We start from the raw sequence: 15,267 nt of genomic DNA, 5'->3' as shown, positions 1-15,267 counted from the left end.
CTGACTGAGCGGCCATTATGTTAAAACATAGGATGTGATAAATCTGACTGAGCAGCCATTATGTTAAAAGATAGGATGTGAAAAATCTGACTGAGCGGCCATTATGTTAAAAGATAGAATGTGAAAAATCTGACTGAGCGGCCATTATGTTAAAAGATAGGATGTGAAAAATCTGACTGAGTGGCCATTATGTTAAAACATAGGGTGTGTGAAGAAATCTGACTGAGTGGCCATTATGTTAAAACATAGGATGTGAAAAATCTGACTGAGCGCCCTATGTTAAAACATAGGGTGTGAAAAAATCTGATTGAGCGGCCATTATGTTAAAACATAGGATGTGAAAAATCTGACTGAGCGGCCGTTATGTTAAAAGACAGGGTGTAGAAAATCTGACTGGGCAGCCAATGATAGAAGATGCACTGGCCATAACTTGACAAAGCCATGGAATGATACAAAGTCTCCCGTAAAATGATACTTTTTCTAATAAAAAATAAACTTCAGGTGAAATATTTATAATGTAAATAAAGTGTATGTCAAGTTTCAGAAATCCTTGAAATTTAGTGTCTAATTACATGTATTAAAACACAATTTTTACCTACCAAGATAACAGAAATTAGTGTCAATGGGCAGTTTGCTGAAAACACAAGTATCCGATTCTTCTAATCACAAAACCGTCTATCAGCAGTACAAGCAAGACAACCACAAGGAATTTGACATCATCCAAGAATGAAAAAAAAAAGCATTTATTTAAAGGCCGAACAGTCTAACAGCTGAAACCAAAGAATTAAAGCAGAGAATATTGATTAATCACAATACTATAGCACTTTGGGCCTGCTGCATTCAGAATGAGCCACAGTGACTGATCGCACATTGGTAAACAAAGGTCAGAATCAATATTCACAACAAACTTTTGTCTCTGGGGTTAGTTGTTTGCTGGTACACTTGACAACACTGCTCCTGGCAACCATGCATGTACACATGACTACTGTGTAAACTAGGTGACATGCATGTACCCGTCATTAGAACCAGATGTTGATTAAACTGCTACAATAAACAAGCTTGCACAAATTCGCAATGTCTGTGTTATCCCTCAAAATGTCCATGTCATCTTGTACTCAAAAACTTGACAAAGTGGTCCATGTTATAAGATACGATGTCAAAAACTTGACAAAGTGGCCCATGTTAAAAGATACGATGACAAAAATTTGACAAAGCGGTCCATGTTATAAGATACGATGACAAAAACTTGACAAAGCGGCCCATGTTATAAGATAAGATGACAAAAACTTGACAAAGCAGTCCATGTTATAAGATACGATGTCAAAAACTTGACAAAGTGGTCCATGTTATAAGATACGATGACAAAAATTTGAAAAGCGGTCCATGTTATAAGATACGATGACAAAAACTTGACAAAGTGGCCCATGTTATAAGATACGATGACAAAAACTTGACAAAGTGGTCCATGTTATAAGATACGATGTCAAAAACTTGACAAAGTGGCCCATGTTAAAAGATACGATGACAAAAATTTGACAAAGCGGTCCATGTTATAAGATACGATGACAAAAACTTGACAAAGTGGCCCATGTTATAAGATACGATGTCAAAAACTTGACAAAGTGGTCCATTTTAAAAGATAAAGAGTATCAAGGCTTAAATGATCAACAACCCACCAGACAGATAGACAGACAGACAGAAGTGACTCAGAGTGACTCAGACTCAGAGAGCTGCTTTTCCTTGGTACTCTACATGCATATCAAAACTTTAACTATACATGAATACCAAAGCCATGGGATGTTGACTGATTTTATATAGTGTACAACGAATGGGCCCACATGTTAAAAATAATAAAAAAAACCTTCACTGCATAAGTTCGATATCTCTCAGAGAAGAAAATAAAAAAAGCTACATTTGCGTATAAGCGATTCAGCCCAATCTCTTCAAGACAAGACACCTGCATGCTGAAAGTACGGTAAATGGTAAATGACGGTAAAGGACTTGTAACTTTTCCCAAAAAATGAGGCAAATGTCAGTCCTGACACTTATATTTTCCCAGTAGGATATCATCCTACCATCCAAATAAACTTCACACCATCTTTCAAAGATCAACAAAACAGATAGCATCTTCAAAATGAGCAACTTGGTAACTGGGCGGAATTTTAGAGTAAAGTACTCACAGTCTGTCTCTGTCTCTCTCTGTCTCTCTCTCGCTCTCTCTTTCTCTCTCTCAAAGAATTAATACACATAAGCTGTGATATTGACACAGATCTAATAACACACAATACTGTCAGGTGAGGTAAATGTCACACCTGTCAATGGAGCTTCCACATATTCAGGTAAAAATATTCCCCTTTTTTGTGCTTTTCCTTGGATGAGGCATAATGGTGTACTGGGACAGGTGAAAGGCTGTGACAAATCAACTGGCCAGCCATAGAAACCATTATAAACACACAGACTCAGCGAATGAGCCCAAAAGCATGTACCTCACCCCTACCTCGCCTGGGCATCAGGTATCCATGTTGATATCTAGATTAAATACAGGTAGGATATCTCACATTTTAATACTGTAAATACAGGTAGGATATCTCACATTTTAATACTGTAAATACAGGTAGGATATCTCACCTTTTAATACTGTAAATACATGTAGGATATCTCACCTTTTAATACTGTAAATACAGGTAGGATATCTCACCTTTTAATACTGTAAATCTGGTAGTTTCTCACATTTTAAAGTTCATGTATGCACTGAAGGGAAATTAGACTTTAGTCTAAAGCCCGATTCTTTTAATATGATCTACAACGGTTTCATTATTTAAAAACAAACATGATTTTCAAATGCTCTAATTACAGGGCAAAAACTAAACTCATTTTATTTTAAGAACTCAATTTTTTGAACCAAAGATGAATATAACCTTTTGAATGTTATTTTTCGTACACATTTGTAACTCCCAGCTGTCTTTCAAACCTGAATACGCAAAAGAGTTACATGTAAATGCCCAATTTTTGGATCAACTGCTCAATTCAAATTTTATTATCATCTATTACAAATTCTATGATATTTACGATTCATGCCTATATGGTCAGGTGACACGGACAGTAACACTTGACACGGATAACCACGCATTAGGCCTAATGACAAAGATAAATGATAAAAAGGATATATGGCTTTCTATAATATACACCTGCAGTCCCACAAAAGGATATAGGTGTATTCCAGCCAACATACATATTCAAGGTAAAGACACAAATCAGCTATAGAGTCCTACTCTATACGAAGCTGTTCTCTCAATAAGTCCAATTACTGCTAGTACGACGATAGAGAACACTTTTTTTCCAAGAGGTACATGTAGCTTTGTAGTAATGCTAAAAGCGATACTGATGGTAAAACCTGTAAGCAAACAAGAAACTACAAACAAAGCATATACATGTATTTATTTATTTATTTATTTCATTGGCAGAGCCCGGGAAACCTACGACCATCCGTGGACTGGTCAAGAAAATGGATGTACACGTAAATATATCAGACTTGCAACAGATACAAATTCATGACTTGTATTTCATGACAAAATCTAACAAAAAATTCATGAGTTTCTAACGTACGAAATAAAACCGTGTAAAGATGGAAGGAATCGTGAAACTACATGTACATGTATATATATATATAGCTCAGATGTTTCGACAATCACGATGGAATAAAACAATGAAGATATAAAACACGTCCATTATAAGGTCATGATAATGCTAACATTAGTACATACAGTACATGTACACACAATCAGGTTCAATAAAAGGGAATAAAATTCATATCATCAGGACTTCAAATTTCTACAAATTGTCCCATTTCAAGACTTTTGATTTTGTTTAAAATTTTTAATTTTTTTGTTTTTTCACTGCACCATGGTAACGGTGACATTAACATGCCAGGCATGCATGTACGTATGGGTATAACCTAATGTGATTATGTTACATGCCATATTCACAATTTTTTTTTTTACTTATACGACGGCGGATAGCACAATGGGTGACCTGGGGAAAACCACTGACATTTGGTGGGTTTACCACTAAAAAGTTCAGTCTATACAACTGCTGAATACTTTTGGGGCGGCAACTCTTGGATTACAAGACCTTCGATCAGCGCAGTACATCACGTTATATAGGCATGCAGGAAGCCGAGTGCCAGGTAATCCTGGATCAATACACCGTAATAACCAATCAATACGACAATAATCATGATTATTGATCTCTCACCAGCCCTTAAGCAGATATGTTTGTTCTGTCTGCTCACCTGAACAGGTTACCCACTCTCACCTGAATTACCTAGATACTCAGGACAGGTAATGTCCTCTCACACAGGTGTATAATAATTCCACCTGTCGTAACTGTGCGTTGTGACAAAACGCACACGATTATTATATCTGATAAAAAAAAAAGGAAACACACCATGCAAACACCAGATCTGATCTAACTTACATCTAACCATGTTTTTCCGCCGCACTCACTCTGTTTGTATTTGAACTATAAGCAAATAATCAAATACCAACCAGCGTGTCAAGTGTTTGCACAGAATGGCCACATCTGCAAGGTTTTTTTTTTTTTTTTTGGACAAGTGTTATATACACACATGTATTTCTTCCATAAATACTATGAATACAAAATCATTTATCAGAAATGTCTGAGTCTTGACACCTCAGGTATCGGTCAATACAACTTACAGTTATACATATAAACACACACGTCATTTTAAATGCTGAATTGATTTTTATGGTTAGTAATGTAGCCAGGGCAATATATCCGCTATTAAGCCTATATATAGGACAAGAAGTATCTTATCATACGCCTCAAAATGTACACAGAGTGCTGTAATTCATCTAATTTTTGGGACGTGGTGTTCTGTTAGCCAGCATACTGGCATGTACCTGTAACAGGCATAAACACCTTCTCTTCTCTCACCTGGTTAGTTCGTCTTTATACTTTTCCAAAAAAAAAAATAAATAAATAAAAAATAAGAGGGAAATGTAATTTTTTGGATTTTATCACTATAAATATGTGTCCCAAAAATTAGAATTATGTTCATGTTGTTTGCTTACGTGATAAAATGTATAGCACATCACATACAAGTAAGCACAGGTCAATGCAGAATACTTTGACCCTGTAATAATAAACATCTAACAGTTTGGGCCATTAAACATGTAGACCTGTGTTGTTGTGTTGTGTTGTGTTTTTTTACTTACATTAATTGAACAGATTAACCGCATGACTGCACTGATGAAACAACAGTCCGTCTGTGGAACGGTTACACAAGCACTGTTAACTACTTATTGTTGCCCAGGCCCCACAAGGTCTTTAGAAAGTCTTATCCACCAGACTCTGACCCAATACCTTGTCAACAGAGTGATACATGTATGTACTTAAGTGTTAACAGCTCAACGCCAGTACAAATGCTTCCATGCTCTACATGCATGTCCGTCTCCAAATATCACACATGACATGTAGAATGTATGTACAGATATGCTATAAATAAAAAGGCTTGATAAGTCAAGATAAAACAGTGGGTGGATCTGCCCGTCATTCCTTGTCCACCAAGAAACATGTTGGCTATACACAGACTTTAGAATGACTGGTATTCACATGGGAGTAACAAGTCAGAACCTCTACTTTTTCCCCCAGGGTAGGGCCAGGTTTTGGCCAGGTTTCCTCCAACCTTAACGATGATGGCCACTGTTTCATGAGAGAAATATTCTTCACTAAAGCATACAACACCTATCAAAAATATACTGTAAATGAATGACTAGAACTTCAATTTCTTGAACTTTCAACTTATGCAGAATTTCATAGGAAAATGGACACATCTGTATCAATTTACAGATACATGTACCTATAAAATTAAACCTTAGTTTATCATTTTTTTTTATAATGACGAATGCAGAGGCACAATAGAAATCCTAATTAATCGACAATTTATACATCAGTTAGGGTTTCTCTTTAGTTCTTCAAAAAGTATTTTGAGAAAGTTACAAATACAGCAAACTTTCCAACTGAATTGCCCACTAAATGAATTATCATACCTGTACGTCAGTCCACGTACACAACTCTAGTAGAACAGCCTGTTAAATGCCATATTCTGATGAGATGAGGTGATGAGAACTCGTAGGTCAACAGGGAAAAATGCAAACGATCCAAAAAGTGAAACCAGAGAAATGAAGAATGTGCATGTCGACTTTCATCGTACATACATGCAAGAATACATAGCGAGGCGTGCACAAGTAGAAATTCACTGCCTTGTATGAACGGAAGGTATAATAAGCGTCAGTTCACAACCCACCCTTTTTCCTGACAAATACTTATTATATTGCCACCACCCCCCCCCCTCCCCCCTCCCCTCAACACCGATTATGTTACACCTCCACGAGCTGTAACAATACGTTTCGTGTAGATTGACGTGAATGATGGCATTCAGTTTCACGTGACAAAACTAATGAAATGCTGAGTGTTTTAGATCTGGTTACAACTTCTTTCTTTGCTTCACCTTGATCTGATGTATCAGTTGGTGTACACTGTATTTATCCCACACAGAAGTGTTCACACACTGCCTGCATACCCGAGCATGCTGTACTCAAGATAGGACTCCATTAACCGTAATACACCAAAGATGCAGGTTCAATCTCGAGTGGGTTCCCCATTATTTTTTACCGTCTTGGTGACAATTTACGCTCGTGGGGCGCCAATGTTCACTCATTCCACATTCTTCATTGAAAATCATGTCTTCACCAATGAATATAACATGCAGGATTGTACGTCACACGCAGGAAAGATTGTCAGAAAGTTGCATGTACACATATATATATTATCACTTGATGTAAAATACAAATAGCACATAAATAAAATAGTCTTGAGTACGGCATAAATTAACTCCAATCAAATAAATAATTAAAACATCAATGTACCAACTAATATTCTAATCAAAGATTCATTACATGTTCTAGACAACAGCGTCATAACTCAATTGCTGGGAGGATGGAAACTTCAAACAATGAATTAATTTGCATTCCAAATTGAAATCTTTATCCCCAAGAAGTAAATGAAGAATTTACTTTATAGGTAAGAACCTATAATGTATGATACAGATCTCAACACGCATGGTCAATGACCTAAAATCTGGCTCCCAAACGTGTAGTTATGTGTAAAGGTAAATAAAATGTTGAAAAATTTAACTTTTCCTGCTAAAATTTATATTTTTTTTCAGTAGGACATTATTCTGCTTTAAAAAAAAAAAAACAGACAACACAATTCTATGATCAACAGAACCAAAAGGAACAAGCATAGAAACTAAAGAATACCATTCCATGATCAACAGAACCACTAAAACCAGGAGAAAAAAAACAGAGAACACCATTCCATGATCAACAGAACCACTAGAATAAGTCAAAACAAAACAGACACCACCATTCTATGATCAACAGAAGCACTAGAACCAGGAAAAAAACCAGAGAAGACCATTCTACTTTTAACATAACTGTTAGAACCAGGCCAAAAAACAGAGAACATCATTCTATGATCAACAGAACTTGTTGAAATTTGAGTTCATTTACTACATACATGTATATTATCAGATAAGCATATTTTACTAAAAGAGTAGTTCTTGACAAATTTTCAACAATAACCTCACGATACTGCCTGTTCAGTCAGGTGAAAAATTACACGTAGGATTTAACAAGGTGAGTGGGCGAGAAAGTGTTTGGGTCATCTTCTTGTCAATGAACATGATGAATAAAGTTCACCTCTTTCTTTACAATTCAAGCACTATACGTTCTACAGGCTTTATGAATGGTATAATCATGATCACTATTTGAGAACAAGCGAATTCACACTACATACATTCACATGTGGGTACGACATCCAACGAACAGCTAATGTTGTCTTGCACTCAGGCCTATCAAAGTGAATGGTTCGTAACTTAGAACGTAGGATGTGTCAAAATTTGACCATTCGAACGTTTAAGATAAAATGTCAAAAATGTTACCACGATAATCGGTTTTTAAAAAGTAAGATTTCCAAATCTTGACAAAATGACTGACACATCGACTGACTGATCATAAAGTTAATGACAAACAGAATGATCACCTTACAGATCCCATAGCTTGTCTGGGATAAAAAATTAATTATTACTAAAACTAAAATAACAATACTCACCATAATAAAAAAAAAGTATTAAATTGTAATTCATGGTTTCTACATGTGCGATTTAATCTTCTCTGATTTTAGCGGAGTTTCTTGATGTACATGTATATGTACTTCAGAGTATTTCGCTTAATTGCCTGACAGCTGTCAGCTTTGTTGCCAGGTTTTTGTTTTGTTTGTTTGATTTGTGTTTAACGTGGCGTAGTCAAGAATATTTCGTGTAAATAACGGTAGCCAGCATTATCTGATTATAGTCATGGTGATAGGGCGAAACGGGACGAGACCGGGGAATACTCACATCCATCCGCAGGTTGCTGACAGACCTTCCCGCATATGATCATCATACACGCATCAACTGGACTTGAACACACAGGGACTACATTTGTGAGAGGCTCCGAAGTCATACTGAGTCATAATGTGCCGAGCTGGCATACCAAACCAACTCGTCCACAGAGAACCCTAGAGTCTGGCGAAATCCACTGTGCCTTACAAGATTTCTACTGACAGACCCTATTTTTGTATAGGGCACATTTACCCCAAACAACAAACTTTTTAATGATGGCCTTATTTCAAACATGTTTCTTGTTATTATTTCTTTGTACACTATTGATTTACCTGTACTTAATATTTGACCAGGGTTTTACAGTTCAGTCAAGAATATTGCACTTCTCCCATAACGGTTTATAGAGGTTCATGGGTAGAGAAGAATCAATGCAATGGAATACATAAAGGAATATATATATATATATATAGACATATAGATATTTATAAACTTACTATTACATAACATGCACATGTACACCTGTACAGGTAACAGGGCAGCTGTAGTGTGAATAATGCGACACCTGACACGTGCAATGCCCCACAGAACATGAATGCTACACACTGCATGAATAGAAAAAGGTGGATGTAACATTACCTTGTCGATCACGAACTGCCATTTAGGTACAGTTGACTAAACTCTTAAAGGTACAGCTGTATATTATCAAACTGGCTTACAGTATTAAAGCTCAGGGGCACAGAAAAAAGCACATGCCAAAGATACTACATTTACACCACAGAAAAGAACAGCACACACGCAGTTTCAAAATCTCAAACTAACAAATCATCGCCCACAAAAGGTGGTTGACACAATAAAAATGGTAACCAATATAGTCACAAATAAACTTTAATACATATATGAAGAGCTGAAGAAATTCTGACTGTATCAATAAAGGGGCAAAAACCTGAATCACTGCCAAAGCAGGCAAGGTCATTTCAGCATTTTCAATACTTGAACTGGCAACCTGTAAATTTCACGCACTATGAGCATCAGGTAAAATTAAAGTGAACTGCATCAGCATAGAGTTGAACCCATCATAAAGTAGAGTAAATAAACATTGCGAGAATATAGCCAAATGTAAATAAATGAATAAATGAATGAATAATTATGGCTGGATGCCACTTTGGAGGTATGGCAGCACGAACACTGTTAAGAAAACAAAATTGTTCTTAAACGCATTCAAAGGGGACCTGAATAGTATACCCACTACACCATGTAGCACAAAAACTTCGAAGCCAATGGTAGTAATACTAATCCGGCTTTCATTATGAAATGTACAAATCTGCACTCACGCAAACGCGAATTTTTACCTTTAATACAGCCTTCTTGAAAGAAAATGCTCCGAAAATAATTTTCAGGTGTGAGACTATAAACAAGCCTGCCTGTAAGTTCATCGAGCTACAGGTACTGTCAGTAACAGTATGGTTCTAATCCATTACCTGTATCTTCTTACAAGTGTAATTCATGCAGGTGCATACCTGTACCGCTGTGATCAAACGAAAGCTAGTTGATTTACCACCTCAGGTGCGTCAATTTACCTGGCTAAACACTCCTGGATCATAGGAGAATACAGGTAAGTCCGCTTAATCCTTGAACAGGTATACTGATAAAAATGGCTGATTGTTTTATCTGGGTATATCCGTATGAAGTGACGACAGCTGTATTTAAGACTGTCCTCATCTATATCCACACAGTTTCCCCGGGCTCTGCCCGGTTTCCTCCCACCATAATGCTGGCCGCCATCGTATAAGTGAAATATTCTTGAGTACGGCGTAAAACACCAATCAAATAAATAAATAAATATATCCACACAGTTTTAATACAAGCTCACATGTACATTTCCAAGTATACATGTATCTGGATTACTTACAGGCCTGACTTGTAGACATCAATATCAGCACACTGTGATAAGGTTTGCAGATGACTTTGAAACCTACATTTCAAATATGTGGGTAGAGATTACACATAAGTTTATAATAGAACATCGTTAAAAGGTTTGCAGATGATTTTGAAACATACATACTGGGTACCATAAAATCAAAACCATGACATCATGTCAGTGCACAAACATATTATTTACCTGCTCATCTACGTGTACTTTGAACCTGTACATCCCATCAGCATTTAAAACACCTGTGCATATGTTTAGATTTCATCCAGGTGTGATGTACTCCTCTGGGTATGCTTACACATGCAGTATAACACAGGTGTAAAGTTCAGGAACAGCACATCAGTGCCGAGCAAAGTAAAAACTGAGGCAAACTGGGACAGTAAAGCACTATCTATTGAAAACCGTTCACTTGACCTTGCTCAGATATGGATATGACTGAATCCAGGTGAGGCTGAAGAAAATATGCTAATGAGATTCAGAAGGTTCTACCTGTAAACAAATATACCCTGAACAAAAAGTTGAGCCTGCTCTTTTGTTGCCAGTGTCCTCAACAGGTGATACGCGTTACATAAATAAACACGCAGGTACGGTACCAACATTGATGTATCTCTATTTGATATCTAAGGTCGTAGCATCATTACCATATCAGCAGGTTTTTCAGCTGTGCAAATACTTCCACGCATTCTTACCTGTAATTTACACCTGACATGTTGAGCACGCATCAGTAATACTACACACACAGGGTACAAGAGCAACTAGCATCTAGTCATGCAAAGTTGAAAGTGACGTGTACTTAGCTCACATTTGCTGTATTGTCTTCATGCAACGTGTTCAGACTTTTACTTATACATGTACGTGACCGTCGATCTTGTCTGATGAATTTTGGGGGTTTTATTTTTTTTTTTTGTTGCATATATACCTAACACGTTTCAGTGACACATTATATAAAACCAAACGTTGACATGAACGTCTTACACAAACTTTATGTAAATCTGGAAATGTACAATAATGGAGATTAGAATAAATTGTATTTGGACATACATTTTATCTACCCTATTTCACCTGAAGTTTGGAATGTAAAAATACACTTTCAGAAGCACACAAAGGCCTTCAAATGATACTTCTGATGCTAACACTTAAGTTTTTCTGTTACAAAAAATAAACAAACTTCATAATAATAACTCTGAGTGAGTAAGTGCTTGGGGTTTAATGCCGTACTTAACAAATTTTCAGTCATATGATCACACAAGAATCAGAATCGAGCAAAATGTGCCACTTGAAAAATGCTAATCTTTAGGTGAAATACACAAATTATACAACACAAAGAAATACATGGAAAATATCAACTTAATTATCTTTGTGCACATAATAAAGATACACTGAACTATGCACATGTACATGATGTAGATAAAACAAAATGGGACTGATTTAGCATGCTTTAATATTTAGAAACAAGTTTTGTAACTCCAAATATAGATTTGCCATTCGCCTTTTTAGACTCTGGACAATTAATTTATGCACATATGCAAACCTTGTGATTTCCCTGTAGATCACTGGCATAGAAACCCCTTGGAAGAATAAATATCATGAGAGCATCTTAAAAAAATGTTTCTTGGGTGTAAATCATACATTCCTACCTAATGTTTTTACTGGCCTCATGCAGAACTTTTTTCTTTAACTCTCTCTTTTTCGAATGGAAACTACATTTCTTTGTTATTTCACTTTTTGATATAATTTTTTGGGGGCATATTGTCCCCATTTTTCAAAATCACAATGGCGGCACTTAAACAAACAAACAAAAAAAAACAAACAAAAAAATTGCCCCTACTCTTCACCTGTGTTCGCTATTTAAATCAAGGTCAGGTTAAAAGTCCAACATGCCGTACGTGAGAAGGTCTGCCAGCAACCTGTGGCTGGATGTGGGTTTCCTCCCACAATAACACTGGCCGTCATCGTATAAGTGAAATAGTCTTAGGTATCAAGTAAAACACCTCTCAAATAAATAAAATGTCCAACAGACATTGTTTATTTATTTATCTGGTTGGTGTTTTATGCCGCACTCGAGAATATTTCATTTATACGACGGAGACCAGCATTATCAGGTGGGTGGACTTAAACTCACAGTGACAGCATTGATAGGAGGCTCCTGGGTCATTGAGCCGCGCCAGCGTGTTAACCTTCTCAGCCATGCAGGCACCCAGACATTTTTCAGCTGTTAAGTTAGCTGGATGACACCCAAAAAAACACTGTAATTATAAACAGTTGAACACCAGATGATACAAGAAGCGAGGTATTGATAAGAAATCGAGCATGTTGATAAGAAAGTACATGTGTAATCATACTTTTCTCTTGTTTTTCAATTAAGTACAAGAACTGGCTTGTTTCAATATAGCATAAGGGGATTCATGATTGAGTGTTCAAACTACACAATTAATCAAAACAAAAAATTCCTGGAGTACCTCCTTTTCTCCAAAAATGACCAAAAACTTCAACTTAACAACAGCTCTGAATCTTAATCAGTGTACTTCACGTTGATTTGACATCTTCGATCAATCGCGAAAAGTTCCCTACGAGCCATGAAATCTGCAGGTTGTTGTCATTGACACAGAGGTCCTTACATACATACACATGTGCTTAAACTTCTGTTCAGCTACTTCTGCCCAGCCCTACACTGTTCATGTCTAAGAATAGAGACAATCCATTTGTACTTGGCTCAATACCACTACAGAGTGACCTAGGTGAAATTCTAGACATCACCACGCCCTTTTAACGTTAGTCAGCCGGCATTATTGCCACAAATGTACTACATACATTCCATCTACAAGTACAACATTGTAATGTACAAGTAAATGTAAATTCATGCAGGCAGAAACAAATTCAGCTAAAGGTTAAATCAAATCAAAACTTCTGACAGGTCCCATGGTACACAATGTCATAGCACTTGTTGTCATCATTAGGCCACGGCAATTTAAATTGCCAGAATAACTCCTCTCAATGCAGGAGGTGGGTATAAAAATAAACAGCTGTACGTGGGAAGGTCTGCAGCCACCCGCGGATGGTCGTGGGTTTCCCCCGGGCTCTGCCCGGTTTCCTCCCACCATAATGCCAATAAATAAATAAATAAATAAAAATAAAACTTGAAAATCTAATTTGTGGAACATTTGGAAAGCTTGAAAAGAATGAAATTCATCAAAGAAAACTCAACATCCGACAAAATATTAAAAGAAGGTTGATTTTCAGTTATATTTTTATACACTTTTTTTTTTAACTTTTTTTAACGATTCAAAGAGTTCAAACTCGCTGTTAAATAAATATATAAATAAACTTAAATGTTGCTCTCTTCAGACTTACCTTCAGTACACACTAGAGCAAGGCATCATAATTCCGTCATAAATTAAAGAAGAAAGACACTGCAACACGCCTATTGGTTTCTCTTAATTACTCATTAACCTTACTCTCTCGTAATTAAATGCACTCTACTTCGAGTTGAAAGTGTTAGATCGAACAGCAATCCAGAGCCACCAGGCTTGAGAACTGATTAAGTCATCTATTTTACCATCTCGTACAGGTGACATTCTCCTACAGGTGACATGCAGGCGGACTTATCCCCACACCTGCATTTATCCATGTGTTAAATTATCTTCAGACGCCAACTGTCTTAATTATTAAAGCAGCATTCACATGGCATGATTTGTCAAATCGAATTCGACAAGTGGAATCAGAATATGACAAGTCAAATTTATTAGTTGCGTTCAGACCATGCGATTCATCAAATGCTGTCCTATATTCATTCGACTGGTCAAATTCAGTAATATTGTCAAGGTTTAAAACATGCTAAAATCTATATAGGTAAAACCATGCATCATCACAGATATAGCTTGTAACACAGTGTTTGAGATTTGCATCTAGGTTGATCTGTATATGGTGAGATCATAAAGAACAGAATGATCAGTTGATGTAAACCAATGCAAAATTATTGCCGACATATTAAATGGTGCATACATCACACACTATAATCCATATTTACACTGATATTGGCCTTCATCTGATAATGAATTGACATGAACACCGATTGATTATCAACTGTCTGGTGTTCAAAGAAGATCTGGAATTCAAATGACAACTGACATCTGAAAACCAACTGGTTGTCTTCTAACTGGTAATCAACTGATATTCTTGTGAAAACCAACTTGCACTAAACTGATTATCAATTGGGATTCATTGGATAACCAAAGAACATCCAACTGATAATCAAATGGCATTCAATTTATAGTCAGCTGGCAATGAACTTATAATTACCCAACATTCTTTTGAAAATTAGCAAATGTTTAACTGTTACACGTAATGAACTTATAATCAATTGGCAATCAAACTGTATTCAACTGAAAGCCAAATTGGTACATATGTACTTATAATTAAAGATTAATGAAGCCACCTACCTTTTGACAGACTCCTTTCTAGTCCACTTCAGCATGATTAAAAGTGTCACTAGGTAAAGCCATGAACTTCCTGATTAGCTGTCATATGTCAGCCAGTCATCGCAGGTACACAATATAACGACAAAATAATCAACAAAAGTCTGGCCTACATCACTGATGGCCTACATCACTGATGGCCATATCCGTTCAATTCTCCAATTTGGCCACAACTGCTAATTTCCCCCAAAACAGGGAATCTTTAGTTACCAAATTGATTGCACGATTCAACTGGTTTTATCTCAATTGCAAAGGTATATCTTAATTAAGGCATAATTGATCCCCCCAAAAAGTCCACATAAACCTTGAAATAATGGTAACATCTGAGCAAAGCTTGAAGTTGAAGAATTATTTCCAATCAGAAGAGCAATCCAAACTTCTCCACAAAACAACTA

General features: G+C 36.4%; 1 protein-coding gene across 1 annotated transcript in view; it reads right to left on the bottom strand.

The window, feature by feature from the left end:
* LOC135477837 (uncharacterized) overlaps positions 1-14,965 on the bottom strand; it is a 73,442-nt gene extending 58,477 nt beyond the window's left edge. The window contains 1 exon segment of the mRNA XM_064758042.1: positions 14,837-14,965. Within this exon segment, the coding sequence (XP_064614112.1) occupies positions 14,837-14,871 (35 nt within the window). The 5' untranslated portion in view covers positions 14,872-14,965.
* Between the last annotated feature and the right edge of the window lie 302 nt (positions 14,966-15,267).

Source organism: Liolophura sinensis, chromosome 11, assembly GCF_032854445.1.
Source record: "Liolophura sinensis isolate JHLJ2023 chromosome 11, CUHK_Ljap_v2, whole genome shotgun sequence".
Lineage (NCBI taxonomy): Eukaryota > Metazoa > Mollusca > Polyplacophora > Chitonida > Chitonidae > Liolophura > Liolophura sinensis.
The sequence above is the reverse complement of the archived record's forward strand: the minus strand, read 5'-3'. Positions and strand labels throughout refer to the sequence as shown.